Genomic DNA, 16,296 nt, shown 5'->3' with positions numbered 1-16,296 from the left:
CTGAAGGTCCACTGAGGACAGAAACTCACTGGGTTCCATGGAGGCTATTACGGAGTGCAGAGACTTCATTTAGAAGTGGGAAGACGGCCATGACGATTGAGACGTTTGAGATTCAAGATGCAGTGGACCGAGCAGTCTCTCTCGGAAATGACAAACAGGTTCGAACAGGCCGGTGAACTGTTATGGAGTGAGACCAGAACAATGATGTCAAGGTCCAAGAGGGAATAAAGAGGGAGCCTGCTTGAAGCCTGAAGCGAAAGAGGAAGAAACAGTTTGGGGGCATAGAGGGAAAATATCTTGTAGCCACTGGAGATCACCTCTTTGACCCCAGCATCCTCAATCACATAGCCAGAAGTCTTGGAACAAGAAGAGGGAAGTTCTCTGGTGGGGCGCCCCTTCAAGAGGAAGAGGACCTGCGAGTCCCGGGCTTAGAGGGGCGGCTCGATTGAAACCAGGGCTTCCAGGAAAGATATGGCTTGAAAGATGGTCTCTTTCTCTGGGGGGCTTTTTCATGTGGGAGGAGGAATATTGGTGAAAGGACCTTAAAAGGGACCGCCTTGCTTTGAGCCACAGGATTCTCCAAATATGTTTGATGTTACCGGAGACTTGAGAAGAACATCTGCTGGACTCCAAAGATATTTCCCAGCATGGACAATCTGATTGGCAAGATTTGCCAATTCTTAGGCTGGACCCAGAAAGGTTGTCGCTCTTGAGCCGGGCAGACACAGACTTAGAGACCTATGTGGCAGCAAAGGCTGAGTGACGGCAGGAGAATGCCCTTCAGTGGCAGGTTTATTATTACTATGTCAGGCCTTACAGGGCAGGCTTCTTAAAGGAGTCAACAATGCAATAAATAACCCGGAAGCTTTCAGATGACAGCTCAGTGCTCTGCACATTTCAGCACTAGAGCTGTCCACAGAAATCTTCCAGGATTTAACTGCATGGTCAGTGCAGCAAGCCCTGGAGATTTTCCAGGCGTGCCACTAAAGGGGTTAAAGGCTGACTTGGTGAGGGCCTCAATGCCTCTTTCTGTGGTCTCCTTGAAGTAAGCTGTATCAGCTAAAGGCAGGGCGATAGACTTGGAGAGGCGTGACACAGCAGGGTCCACGTTGGGGTAGGACACCCATTTAGACAGACGTTTGGGCTTTTGAAAACACTTGTCTGGGTGTTTCTACTCTTTGGTTAGTATTTCATTGAAGTGAGTGATTAGTGAAGAATTTGGGGTACGGCGAGCACGTCTGAAAGACCCCTCTGCTTGGGTGACTCTCCATCCACGTCCTTGAGCTGTAATGTGTCTCAGACAGCAGAGATAGGGCTGTCCACCATATCCTTAGTCTCTGAGAAGCAATGCAAATCCCAAAGACTGGAAAATCTGCAGCAAATCCCTCATGTGTAAACGTGTCCTGATATAGACTACATACAACTGCTCTACCGTAGAGGGGATCGCTTACCTGAAACTCCATCCCCGTACTCAGCGCTTCCCCCAGGATATCACAAAGCATGATCTTTCTTTCGGTCACCTCCACATTCTTGGGGTCAGGAACTTGGGAAGCTTTAGTCTAGAAGTAAACATCAACATAACAGACGTCATTACAGAACATGCATGGAGCTGGACAATTGTACTGGAAGCACCTTAAACGGATTGGCTAGTGCAGATCATGTGATCAGTGCGATGTCCATTGGAGAGTTGGAGGATTGTAGCGGCCATCTTTGGCGACTAAAAAAGGGCCCAGAAGCTGGCAGATCGGAAGGGCCACATCCCAGAAGACCAGCCAATATAACCCCCGCTTTATATGCGGGCCGGAGTCTCCAGGCATTATTAGAACACCCTGCTGATGTCAAAGGACGCCACGCAACGCTCCGCTGTCCCTGCAGCCAACCAGTATATCGCCGAGGCACCGATGTAACTAAAACGACGGGTACAACCGAATGTGTAACCTGGACTCCCCATTGGTCCTTCTGGGTGTCGCATCGGACTTCACACTCATTACAGAAACTCCAGACATAGTGGAACTTTCTGAGTAAATAGCGCGTTGCGTGCGGCTTTTATAGGGTATAACAAGTACAGCGTGCGCAGTCATGTGATCAGCGTGTTCTGCGTACCTCCGCCCGCCCTCCATTGGCATCGTCGGCTTCTCTCGGGGGCTTCACATTGTTCAGCTCTTTTCTGCAAATGAATAAAAAAAGAAACAAAAGCTGAATTTGCTGCATTGAAGGAGTCGGACCACCGAGGACGGTAGCCACTGCTGACCGCTGGGACCCCCACCCATCCCAATAAGCCCAGTGCGTCCCGAAGCTCAGGCAGAGGAGTAAGCGCATGAACACCTCCTCTACATTCACTCGAACGAGACCACCGAAGAAAGCGCAACACTTGAACTAGAGCGACTACTAGCGCCTCATTAGTTCTCTGGTGGTCCCACTGCCATGAGCAGAGCGGCGGGGTGCGTCCTCTATCGCCTGTACTGTGGCTGCATTCTTGTTGGGTAAGACCCCCCACTGATCAGCAAGTTACCTCCTCTCCTGTAGATGGGGTATGACGTGCTCTAGTGGTCCCGGACGCCCTGTGCAGGTGGAATCGTGAAGATTCCCCCAACCCCTTGTCTGTAGTCAGCCCCATAGTAAGAAGTGCGCAGCACAGGGACGGCTCTCCTGAATTACGGATCAGTGTGACAGGCCAGACCTGTGATCTGTACGGGGGGTATAAGACGGCGGGCAGACACTCACGGTACGGTCGGCTTGCAGATCACAGAATGGGCCTTCCAGTCTTGCTTCTGACACTCCACGGAGCAGTAATACGTCTGCCGGCACCGCGAGCAGTTGCTGCTTCCTGCACAAGACAAGACGTCTCAGCTTCTCCAGAAGATTCATCAACATAAAGACAAAAGACCCAAAACTGAAAGTTTAAAGGGGTTTTCTGGGCACAAAATGCAAATTGTGAGAATGGTAAAATCTAGGCGGCCCAGCTAGGTATCGGCAGCCTGCACCCTTCATCCGCCGCTCTGGACCCTCTTCTCCATCCCGCGCAGCCGCTGATCCGCCGCTTGTTTACATGCATCACGTCCGCAGTAAACACAACAGACTGTTACCTACAACTCCCAGCATGCATAGCGCTTGTCTCCCAGGCAGAACTGTAGCTCCGCCCACAGCTCGCGGGTCCTGCAACTTACCAGCACCAACCTCCGTCACTGAGAGAAAGCCCGCTGCAGCCGGGAGACCGGACCGTCAGGCACTCTGTACAGCGCTGGGCTGCCACTCCTGTCCTCCCATCATGCACTGCTCACAGGATGGTGGAGGCTGCGGACAGGGGAGGGAGTAGCAAATGCGGACAAGATGTCGGAGGAAGAGGGGATATTATTCAGGTGGAGGGTCATGTGACAATCATACAGTACCTGGAGGGTCCAGAGAGCCGATTACAGAAGGGCTTATTGTGAGGATGGACATTAGATTGACACTGTTAGTCGGCGCCCAGAAGACCCCTTTAATCTACATGCAGACGTGACACCGGGCAGCACAACCGATGGTTATTTCACGTCCCCCCATGCTTTTATTTTCATGTTCATTCTTTATATTTACTGAATTGATGAGATTTTCGCTACATGAACATGAAGGGTTGGAAAAACAGTTGTGAACGTTATCACCGTCTGCAAGACTTCCTCCGCGAGCAGAAAAATCACAGTCCTCGTTGGCTCGTGTGAGCAGGCATATGGATGCTGCATGGGTCTGAATTGGTGCGGAAAGCCGCAGATCATCTGTACAGGAGACGATCGCGGATTACGCAATTCATACACGGTCATCTGCAGACGGTCTCTCGGTCTCTCTATCCCGACTGCCTCTGCCTCTCCTCACTGCTTGCCGTGTGTGTCGCCATGTCTCGTCTCTCCTCACATTCAGCTTCACTCTTTGCCTTGTCTCCCTCCTCGTGCAGCTGTTCTCATTGCCATCTCTCTCCTTCCCCTGTGTAGCTGCTCCGATTGCCATCTGTTTGCCTCCCTCCTCGTGCAGCTGCTCTAGTGGCCATCTGTTTGCCCCCCTCCCGTGCAGCTGCTCTAACTGCCATCTGTTTGCCTCCCTCCTCGAGCAGCTGCACTGATAGCCATCTGTTTGCCTCCCTCCTCGTGCAGCTGCTCTGGTTGTCATCTGTCTCCACCCCCGTTCAGCTGCACTGATTGCCATCTGTCTTCCGCCCCCGTGCAGCTGCACTGATTGTCATCTGTCTTCCTCCCCCGTGCTGCTGCTCTGATTGCCATCTGCCTTCCTCCCTTGCTTCCTGTGCAGCTGCACTGATTGTCATCTGTCTTCCTCCCCCGTGCAGCTGCACTAATGGCCATCTGTCTTCCTCCCCCGTGCAGCTGCACTAATGGCCATCTGTCTTCCTCCCCCGTGCAGCTGCACTAATGGCCATCTGTCTCCTTCCCCCGTGCAGCTGCACTAATGGCCATCTGTCTCCTTCCCCCCGTGCAGCTGCACTAATGGCCATCTGTCTCCTTCCCCCCGTGCAGCTGCACTAATGGCCATCTGTCTCCTTCCCCCGTGCAGCTGCACTAATGGCCATCTGTCTCCTTCCCCCGTGCAGCTGCACTAATGGCCATCTGTCTCCTTCCCCCGTGCAGCTGCACTAATGGCCATCTGTCTCCTTCCCCCGTGCAGCTGCACTAATGGCCATCTGTCTCCTTCCCCCGTGCAGCTGCACTAATGGCCATCTGTCTCCTTCCCCCGTGCAGCTGCACTAATGGCCATCTGTCTCCTTCCCCCGTGCAGCTGCACTAATGGCCATCTGTCTCCTTCCCCCGTGCAGCTGCACTAATGGCCATCTGTCTCCTTCCCCCGTGCAGCTGCACTAATGGCCATCTGTCTCCTTCCCCCGTGCAGCTGCACTAATGGCCATCTGTCTCCTTCCCCCGTGCAGCTGCACTAATGGCCATCTGTCTCCTTCCCCCGTGCAGCTGCACTAATGGCCATCTGTCTCCTTCCCCCGTGCAGCTGCACTAATGGCCATCTGTCTCCTTCCCCCGTGCAGCTGCACTAATGGCCATCTGTCTCCTTCCCCCGTGCAGCTGCACTAATGGCCATCTGTCTCCTTCCCCCCGTGCAGCTGCACTAATGGCCATCTGTCTCCTTCCCCCCGTGCAGCTGCACTAATGGCCATCTGTCTCCTTCCCCCCGTGCAGCTGCACTAATGGCCATCTGTCTCCTTCCCCCCGTGCAGCTGCACTAATGGCCATCTGTCTCCTTCCCCCCCGTGCAGCTGCACTAATGGCCATCTGTCTCCTTCCCCCCGTGCAGCTGCACTAATGGCCATCTGTCTCCTTCCCCCCGTGCAGCTGCACTAATGGCCATCTGTCTCCTTCCCCCCGTGCAGCTGCACTAATGGCCATCTGTCTCCTTCCCCCCGTGCAGCTGCACTAATGGCCATCTGTCTCCTTCCCCCCCGTGCAGCTGCACTAATGGCCATCTGTCTCCTTCCCCCCGTGCAGCTGCACTAATGGCCATCTGTCTCCTTCCCCCCCCCCCGTGCAGCTGCACTAATGGCCATCTGTTGCTTAGCATAGACTTATCATTGTAACTTCACACTTGCCTGACTGCTGGTGGTGAGCCTGTGCCCCATCTAATGACACCAACATCAGCCACCAAAGATAAAGCAAAGGGGGTCAAAGTGCGGGACAAGAAGAAGCATGGAGGCGTATTTATATTGGATTCCCTAATAACCATAACAGCAGAAAACAGAAAGACCCGATGAAGAACAGTGACTATAAAGTGCCCGATAGTCGTCCCAACGCCGCCGAGTATGGTGATAGAGGCCACTTTATAGGAGACCCCAACAAGTAGTGAACTGCACCTCCTCTGGCCTTCATCATGGCGTCCATCCACAGGTATCGGAGGACCCGGGTGCCCCAAGATAACCTTCCCCTCCGGAGTGGCTCCCCACTAGTATCATCGCTCATCCCCTTCCAATAACCAATGCTCCCGCCTGGCACCACCCCAACAGCACCAATACAGGCTGGTAGAGCGACCAGAGTGACTACACCCGCCACAAATACCCAGGATGATGCACGTCATCCATCCCATCGCAGCGCACAAATGTGACCCCCGGCACCAGCATGCAGCGGCGGACTGTCCTTCAGGTCCAAGCAGTTGTCCCTAGCGTACCGCATGTCCGCCGTGCAGAGGAAGAACCGATTAACCCCTCAGGCTGCCGTCACCGCACAAATACAAATGGGGTCATACATGTGAGGGAGGGTTTCCTGCTGGCACCATGATGTGATGCAGCATACACATCGCGGCGTGGTCTCTTTTTTCCCCCGTGAGCTCACATCCTTATTTCCCCATCGCTGTCGGGGGGGCGGGTGGTTTTTGTATTTTTCAGTGATATTATTTATATAAACTAATAAAAATCCTCAGTGACGGGAAATGGAAAAAACTAAATTAAAAAACACAATTCCACCATTTTTTGGGGGTGTGGGGAGGGGCGGGGCTTGCTTCTATGGCGCACCCGCTGCTATAAGAATGACATGATAACTATTCTGTGGGTCGGTGGGACACAACGATCCCAAATTCATACAGTTTCAGTTTTTTTTCATTGCAACAAGGCTGTAAAGAAGCTGCCCCCCCCCCCCCCCCTTCTGTCCACCATCTACTACTGGCTTGTCGCTGCTGCCATCTACAGGCGGCTGCAGGTATAGGGGCCGCTGGGAAGGACGAGCTGCAGACACACTACAATGTTACAGGGGTCTTCCAAGTTATATAAAACTCGTAAAAAGGGCCAGAAAGGGTGAAAATAGCAAACCACGTCCTGCTCAGCGCTCCGAGCCGCCCCGTCCTCGCCGTCAGCGCTGCAGCTAATCAGGGGTGTCACAATGCCGAGGTCAGCGATTGGCTGCAGCCGTCACGTGTCTGGAACGTCAACGCAAACACGATGGGGGATACCGGCTTGACTGGTGAGGGTCCGACCACTGATCCCAAGAATAAGGGTCCGGCAGGTGCCGCATGAACGGAGCGGAGGGCGTACATACGAGCTGCGCTCAACGCCTTTCAGTGGGAGCGCCGGAGACGGCCGAGCGCTTGTACGCACATGTGTCCCCTCTGTGAAGACCTTCGGGACCCCCGTACTTGAGATGGGTGGGGGTCCGGCAGTTGGACCCCATCAATCACAAAGTCACCCCCTCTATCCTGTGGAGCTCATTCTATCCTGACAGCCTCTAAGGCAGAGAAGCAGTGTAAAGTAGGGAGGAGAAACAGCAAGGGAGAACCTGAGATGCCAAGCAGCATGGAGAGACCATAGCAGTTGTGGAGCAGAGCTGCAGTGTAGAGCATGGCAGAGCAGTGGGAGAAGATCTCACTTAAACAGGAGGCTGATGTCCTTAGGGAGCAGGCGAATAAGTAATCCCCTTCTAAGCGGGCGGTCAGGGCGCTCATCAAACCCCTGACGCCGGCAGGTACATACATATCACACGGACAGCGAGGGGGCGGAGGGACACTTACCTGCCAGCCCGCAGTTGTGGCAGCTCACGGACCGCGGCATTTGTTTTATGGACCTGAAGAATTCATCACCGATACACAGAATATTGTTGAAGGGCATCCGCAGCTTCCTGGTGGTGTGCCGAGCGCCGGCGGTCTGCGGGGAAAGAGGCGCGGTCACCCCGTGTCACAGGACACTGCCAGGCCGGAATTAGACTCATGTTCTGTCATCGAAAGTTGTAAGTGGGGGGCTTACAGGAGAGAGATCCCCTGACCATGAGAGCGCTCAATTTGCAGGACGTGTAATCCCCACCGGCCGCCATTAAGATGGAGGGGCAGCAGAGAGCAGAAGAGCCAATGCTGGAGCAGCAGCACTCCGGAGAGAGGTCTGCAGCCGCGGTGACCGGGGGTCTCTTAGTATAACCGATGCCGAGGAGGTCGGGGGCTAGTCACTGCAGAGAAGAGTTGTCCAGAAGGAGCTACTAGTCAGACTACACCGCCATAGTGTGCGCCGCCTCAGGTGTAACACTAAAACCCCGGATTATTAACAATCCATCCCTGCCAGCGACTGCATGAACATACATGATCGCAGTCCTCGGGGCCCCCCCGACACGTTACAGCGAGGACATCTGAGGCCCCCCCCCCCCCAACACGTCACGGCGGCGTCATGCGAGGGTGCCCCCCCCCCAGGACACGTCACGGCGGCGTCATCCGAAGGGCCCCCCCCCCCCAGGACACGTTACGGCGAGGTCATCCGAAGGGCCCCCCCCCAGGACACGTTACGGCGAGGTCATCCGAGGGGCCCCCCCCCCAGGACACGTTACGGCGAGGTCATCCGAGGGGCCCCCCCCCCAGGACACGTTACGGCGAGGTCATCCGAGGGGCCCCCCCTGACACGTTACGGCGAGGTCATCCGAGGGGCCCGCCCCTGACACGTTACGGCGAGGTCATCCGAGGGGCCCGCCCCTGACACGTTACGGCGAGGTCATCCGAGGGGCCCCCCCCTGACACGTTACGGCGAGGTCATCCGAGGGGCCCCCCCCTGACACGTTACGGCGAGGTCATCCGAGGGGCCCCCCCCCAGGACACGTTACGGCGAGGTCATCCGAGGGGCCCCCCCCCCAGGACACGTTACGGCGAGGTCATCCGAGGGGGCCCCCCCCCCAGGACACGTTACGGCGAGGTCATCCGAGGGGCCCCCCCCCCAGGACACGTTACGGCGAGGTCATCCGAGGGGCCCCCCCCCCCAGGACACGTTACGGCGAGGTCATCCGAGGGGCCCCCCCCCCCAGGACACGTTACGGCGAGGTCATCCGAGGGGCCCCCCCTGACACGTTACGGCGAGGTCATCCGAGGGGCCCGCCCCTGACACGTTACGGCGAGGTCATCCGAGGGGCCCGCCCCTGACACGTTACGGCGAGGTCATCCGAGGGGCCCCCCCGACACGTTACGGCGAGGTCATCCGAGGGGCCCCCCCCTGACACGTTACGGCGAGGTCATCCGAGGGGCCCCCTCTGACACGTTACGGCGAGGTCATCCGAGGGGCCCCCCCTGACACGTTACGGCGAGGTCATCCGAGGGGCCCCCCCTGACACGTTACGGCGAGGTCATCCGAGGGGCCCCCCCTGACACGTTACGGCGAGGTCATCCGAGGGGCCCCCCCTGACACGTTACGGCGAGGTCAGCCGAGGGGCCCCGTGTAATGCCGTACACAAGGTATAAGTAGCTGTAATCCGCCGGCTGACAGTGTACCTACCTCAAGATGGTATACCCGTATGAGCATCCGCGCCATTGGTCAGCCTCAGCCACATTACGTCACAGGTCATACCTGCTTCACCACTACTCCCAGCATGCCCCAGGCTACCTGCCACCACCAAGATGGACGGCGGGGATCAGAGCCGCAGTCACTGGGTGTGATGTCACTAAGGCCCGCAGCGGGTTTCTTCTGTGCGCCTTCTTCACCCGTCCTCCGGCCCTGGGGTCCGTCTGGGGGGCAGATAGTGGCAGTTCTATTTTAGGTGGTGCACAATATGGCGGTTTAGTCTGGCTAGTAACAGTCTTCTGGATAACAGCGCCCTGCGGTGACCGGGGGGCCCGGGGCCCCATGATTGCTCTATGAGACACAGGGACAGAACGATGAGGTCACTTACAGAGTTCTCGGCGTCCGCAGCGCAGTCTCCAGAAGACCCTCGCAGGTGCGCCATGTTCTCCGGGACGTGTCCTACGGGGGCACCAACACAACACGTTAGTGAGGGGCGCCGTACAATGGCTGCTGACGCCCCTCCGCTTCCTTCTATCAGGGATCGTCACATTAATACTGCAGTACAAACAGGCGTCTTATTAGTCGGCGACCGCAGGAGCTTAACCCCTCACTGACTGACAAACACCTTATACTCACCTCACTAACGGCTTCATACCTGCACATATGTCTTTGTAAGGCGGGGGCTCGGCTGACTGCTGACGGCGGGGCTCCTGCTCTAACAGCCAGGAACGGAGAAACCTCAGATCCCCGCAGTTTAACCCCTTACATACTGCAATGAATAGCAACTGCAGCATGTAAGCAGATGACTGGGGGAGGGGTCTCCTGTCACCCACTGGCACCCCGCAGTGCGACTGTAAGGTACCAAGGGGTTCCCAAAGCAGGCGGAGCTCGTCAAGGCCTCCATGTCTGCCATGTAACTCCGCCTACTACACCCCGCCTCCAGCACAGTCTGATGGGCTGCTGTAATGGGCTCAGTAGATTGCAGTACATAAGTAATGCAGTGTACTATACTGGCCAGTTATCACAAATCCAAGTCCTCCTCAGGGGCTAAAAACAGCGACAAAAAAGGTTAATAAAACAAAATACCGCTGTGAGAGTAGGACACAAACTAACAACTCCGTGGGTGACCTGTTACACAACATCAACACATTATACGTCCCCCAGAGAGCAGCCAGTTACATATCCAACACATTATATGTCCCCCAGAGTGCAGCCAGTAACATCTCCAACACATTATATGTCCCCCAGAGTGCAGCCAGTAACATCTACAACACATTATATGTCCTCCAGAGTGCGGCCAGTAACATCTCCAACACATTATATGTCCCCCAGAGTGCGGCCAGTAACATCTCCAACATATTATATGTCCCCCAGAGTGCGGCCAGTAACATCTCCAACACATTATATGTCCCCCAGAGTGCAGCCAGTAACATCTCCAACACATTATATGTCCCCCAGAGTGCAGCCAGTAACATCTCCAACACATTATATGTCCCATAGAGTGCAGCCAGTAACATCTATAACACATTATATGTCCCCCGGAGTGCAGCCAGTAACATCTCCAACACATTATATGTCCCCCAGAGTGCGGCCAGTAACATCTCCAACACATTATATGTCCCCCAGAGTGCAGCCAGTAACATCTCCAACACAATATATGTCCCCCAGAGTGCAGCCAGTAACATCTCCAACACATCATATGTCCCCCAGAGTGCAGCCAGTAACATCTCTAACACATTATATGTCCCCCAGAGTGCAGCCAGTAACATCTCCAACACATTATATGTCCCCCAGAGTGCAGCCAGTAACATCTACAACATATTATATGTCCCCCAGAGTGCAGCCAGTAACATCTCCGACCCATCATATGTCCCCCACAGTGCGGCCAGTAACATCTCCGACCCATCATATGTCCCCCACAGTGCAGCCAGTAACATCTCCAACACAATATATGTCCCCCAGAGTGCAGCCAGTAACATCTCCAACACATCATATGTCCCCCAGAGTGCAGCCAGTAACATCTCTAACACATTATATGTCCCCCAGAGTGCAGCCAGTAACATCTCCAACACATTATATGTCCCCCAGAGTGCAGCCAGTAACATCTACAACACATTATATGTCCCCCAGAGTGCAGCCAGTAACATCCCCAACACATTATATGTCCCCCAGAGTGCGGCCAGTAACATCTCCAACACATTATATGTCCCCCAGAGTGCAGCCAGTAACATCTCCAACACATTATATGTCCCCCAGAGTGCGGCCAGTAACATATCCAACACATTATATGTCCCCCAGAGTGCAGCCAGTAACATCTCCAACACATTATATGTCCCCCAGAGTGCGGCCAGTAACATCTCCAACACATTATATGTCCCCCAGAGTGCAGCCAGTAACATCTCCAACACATTATATGTCCCCCAGAGTGCAGCCAGTAACATCTCCAACACAATATATGTCCCCCAGAGTGCAGCCAGTAACATCTACAACTCATTATATGTCCTCCAGAGTGCAGCCAGTAACATCTCCAACACATTATATGTCCCCCAGAGTGCGGCCAGTAACATCTACAACACATTATATATCATCCAGAGTGCAACCAGTAACATCTCCAACACATTATTTGTCCCCCAGAGTGCAGCCAGTAACATCTCCAACACATTATATGTCCCCCAGAGTGCAGCCAGTAACATCTCCAACACATTATTTGTCCCCCAGAGTGCAGCCAGTAACATCTCCAACACATTATATGTCCCCCAGAGTGCAGCCAGTAACATCTACAACACATTATATATCCTCCAGAGTGCAACCAGTAACATCTCCAACACATTATATGTCCCCCAGAGTGCGGCCAGTAACATCTATAACACATTATATGTCCTCCAGAGTGCGGCTAGTAACATCTCCAACACATCATATGTCCCCCAGAGTGCAGCCAGTAACATCTCCAACACATTATATGTCCCCAAGAGTGCATCCAGTAACATCTCCAACACATTATATGTCCCCAAGAGTGCGGCCAGTAACATCTCCAACACATTATACGTCCCCCAGAGTGCGGCCAGTAAACTCTCCAACACATTCTATGTCCTCCAGAGTGCGGCCAGTAACATCTCCAACACATCCTGTGTCCCCCAGAGTGCGGCCAGTAACATCTCCAACACATTATATGTCCCCCAGAGTGCGGCCAGTAACCTCTCCAACCCATTATATGTCCCCCAAAGTGCAGCCAGTAATATCTCTAATACATTATATGTCCCGCAGAGTGCGGCCAGTAACATCTGCAACACATTATATGTCCCCAGAGTGCGGCCAGTAACATCTGCAACACATTGTATGTCCTCCAGAGTGTGGCCAGTAACATATCCAACACATTATATGTCCCCCAGAGTGCAGCCAGTAACATCTCCACCACATTATATGTCCCAGAGAGTGCAGCCAGTAACATCTCCAACACATTATATGTCCCCCAGAGTGCAGCGAGTAACATCTGCAACACATTATATGTCCCCGAGTGCGTCCCGTAACATCTCCACCCCATTATATGTCCCCCAGAGTGCAGCCAGTAACATCTCCACCCCATTATATGTCCCCAGAGTGCAGCCAGTAACATCTCCACCCCATTATATGTCCCCAGAGTGCAGCCAGTAACATCTCCAACACATTATATGTCCCCCAGAGTGCGGCTAGTAACATCTCCAACACATCATATGTCCCCCAGAGTGCGGCTAGTAACATCTCCAACACATCATATGTCCCCTAGAGAGCGGCTAGTAACATCTCCAACACATCATATGTCCCCCAGAGTGCGGCCAGTAACATCTCCAACACAATATATATCCCCCAGAGTGCGGCCAGTAATATCTCCAACACATTATATGTCCCCAGAGTGGGGCCAGTAATATCTCCAACACATTATATGTCCCCCAGAGTGCAGCCAGTAACCTCTCCAACCCATCATATGTCCCCCAGAGTGCAGCCAGTAACCTCTCCAACCCATCATATGTCCCCCCCAGTGCAGCCAGTAACATCTCCAACACATTATACGTCCCTCAGAGTGCGGCCAGTAAACTCTCCAACCCATTATATGTCCCCCAGAGTGCGGCCAGTAACCTCTCCAACCCATTATATGTCCCCCAGAGTGCGGCCAGTAACCTCTCCAACCCATTATATGTCCCCCAGAGTGCAGCCAGTAACATCTCCAACACATTATATGTCCCCCAGAGTGCAGCCAGTAACATCTATAACACATTATATGTCCCCCAGAGTGCGGCCAGTAACATCTCCAACACATTATATGTCCCCCAGAGTGCGGCCAGTAACATCTCCAACACATTATATGTCCCCCAGAGTGGGGCCAGTAACATCTCCAACACATTATATGTCCCCCAGAGTGCAGCCAGTAACATCTCCAACACATTTTATGTCCCCCAGAGTGTGGCCATTAACATCTCCAACACATTATATGTCCCCCAGAGTGTGGCCAGTAACATCTATAACACATTATATGTCCCCCAGAGTGCGGCCAGTAACATCTCCAACACATCATATGTCCCCCAGAGTGCGGCTAGTAACATCTCCAACACATCATATGTCCCCCAGAGTGCGGCCAGTAACATCTCCAACACATCACATGTCCCCCCAGAGTGCGGCCAGTAACATCTCCAACACATCACATGTCCCCCAGAGTGCGGCCAGTAACATCTCCAACACATTATATGTCCCCCAGAGTGCGGCCAGTAACATCTCCAACACATTATATGTCCCCCAGAGTGCAACCAGTAACATCTCCAACACATTATATGTCCCCCAGAGTGCAGCCAGTAACATCTCCAACACATTATATGTCCCCCAGAGTGCAGCCAGTAACATCTCCAACACATTATATGTCCTCCAGAGTGCAGCCAGTAACATCTGCAACACATCATATGTCCCCCAGAGTGCGGCCAGTAATATCTCCAACACATCATATGTCCCCCAGAGTGCGGCCAGTAACATCTCCAACACATTATATGTCCCCCAGAGTGCAGCCAGTAACATCTCCAACACATTATATGTCCCCCAGAGTGCAGCCAGTAACATCTCCAACACATTATATGTCCCCCAGAGTGCAGCCAGTAACATCCCCAACACATTATATGTCCCCCAGAGTGCAGCCAGTAACATCCCCAACACATTATATGTCCCCCAGAGTGCAGCCAGTAACATCTCCAACACATTATATGTCCCCCAGAGTGCAGCCAGTAACATCCCCAACACATTATATGTCCCCCAGAGTGCAGCCAGTAACATCCCCAACACATTATATGTCCTCCAGAGTGGAGCCAGTAACATCTCCAACACATTATATGTCCCCCAGAGTGCAGCGAGTAACATCTGCAACACATTATATGTCCCCGAGTGCGTCCCGTAACATCTCCACCCCATTATATGTCCCCAGAGTGCAGCCAGTAACATCTCCACCCCATTATATGTCCCCCAGAGTGCAGCCAGTAACATCTCCAACACATTATATGTCCCCCAGAGTGCAGCCAGTAACATCTCCAACACATTATATGTCCCCCTGAGTGCGGCCAGTAACATCTCCAACACATTATATGTCCCCCAGAGTGCAGCGAGTAACATCTGCAACACATTATATGTCCCCGAGTGCGTCCCGTAACATCTCCACCCCATTATATGTCCCCAGAGTGCAGCCAGTAACATCTCCACCCCATTATATGTCCCCAGAGTGCAGCCAGTAACATCTCCAACACATTATATGTCCCCCAGAGTGCAGCCAGTAACATCTCCAACACATTATATGTCCCCCAGAGTGCAGCCAGTAACATCTCCAACACATTATATGTCCTCCAGAGTGCAGCCAGTAACATCTCCAACACATTATATGTCCCCCAGAGTGCAGCCAGTAACATCTATAACACATTATATGTCCTCCAGAGTGCAGCCAGTAACATCTCCAACACATTATATGTCCTCTAGAGTGCAGCCAGTAACATCTCCAACACATTATATGTCCCCCAGAGTGCAGCCAGTAACATGTCCAACACATTATATGTCCCCCAGAGTGCAGCCAGTAACATCTCCAACACATTATATGTCCCCCAGAGTGCAGCCAGTAACATGTCCAACACATTATATGTCCTCCAGAGTGCAGCCAGTAACATCTCCAACACATTATATGTCCTCTAGAGTGCGGCCAGTAACATCTCCAACACATTATATGTCCCCCAGAGTGCGGCCAGTAACATCTCCAACACATTATATGTCCCCCAGAGTGCAACCAGTAACATCTCCAACACATCATATGTCCCCCAGAGTGCAGCCAGTAACATCTCCAACACATTATATGTCCCCCAGAGTGCAGCCAGTAACATCCCCAACACATTATATGTCCCCCAGAGTGCAGCCAGTAACATCTCCGACCCATCATATGTCCCCCACAGTGCGGCCAGTAACATCTCCGACCCATCATATGTCCCCCACAGTGCAGCCAGTAACATCTCCAACACAATATATGTCCCCCAGAGTGCAGCCAGTAACATCTCCAACACATTATATGTCCCCCAGAGTGCGGCCAGTAACATCTCCAACACATTATATGTCCCCCAGAGTGCAGCCAGTAACATCTCCAACACATTATATGTCCCCCAGAGTGCGGCCAGTAACATCTCCAACACATTATATGTCCCCCAGAGTGCAGCCAGTAACATCTCCAACACAATATATGTCCCCCAGAGTGCAGCCAGTAACATCTCCAACACATCATATGTCCCCCAGAGTGCAGCCAGTAACATCTCTAACACATTATATGTCCCCCAGAGTGCAGCCAGTAACATCTCCAACACATTATATGTCCCCCAGAGTGCAGCCAGTAACATCTACAACATATTATATGTCCCCCAGAGTGCAGCCAGTAACATCTCCGACCCATCATATGTCCCCCACAGTGCGGCCAGTAACATCTCCGACCCATCATATGTCCCCCACAGTGCAGCCAGTAACATCTCCAACACAATATATGTCCCCCAGAGTGCAGCCAGTAACATCTCCAACACATCGTATGTCCCCCAGAGTGC

General features: G+C 53.3%; 1 protein-coding gene across 1 annotated transcript in view; it reads right to left on the bottom strand.

Annotated features, from left to right (window-relative positions):
* Positions 1-1,482, bottom strand: part of TDRD1 (tudor domain containing 1) — a 68,817-nt gene extending 67,335 nt beyond the window's left edge. The window contains exon 1 of the mRNA XM_066601481.1: positions 1,452-1,482. Coding sequence (XP_066457578.1) covers positions 1,452-1,463 — 12 coding nt within the window. The 5' untranslated portion in view covers positions 1,464-1,482. The remainder of the gene's footprint in view (positions 1-1,451) is intronic.
* Positions 1,483-16,296: the final 14,814 nt, after the last annotated feature.

Source organism: Eleutherodactylus coqui, chromosome 4 (genome assembly GCF_035609145.1).
Source record: "Eleutherodactylus coqui strain aEleCoq1 chromosome 4, aEleCoq1.hap1, whole genome shotgun sequence".
NCBI classification, from domain to species: domain Eukaryota; kingdom Metazoa; phylum Chordata; class Amphibia; order Anura; family Eleutherodactylidae; genus Eleutherodactylus; species Eleutherodactylus coqui.
This window is presented reverse-complemented; position numbering and strand designations above follow the sequence as displayed.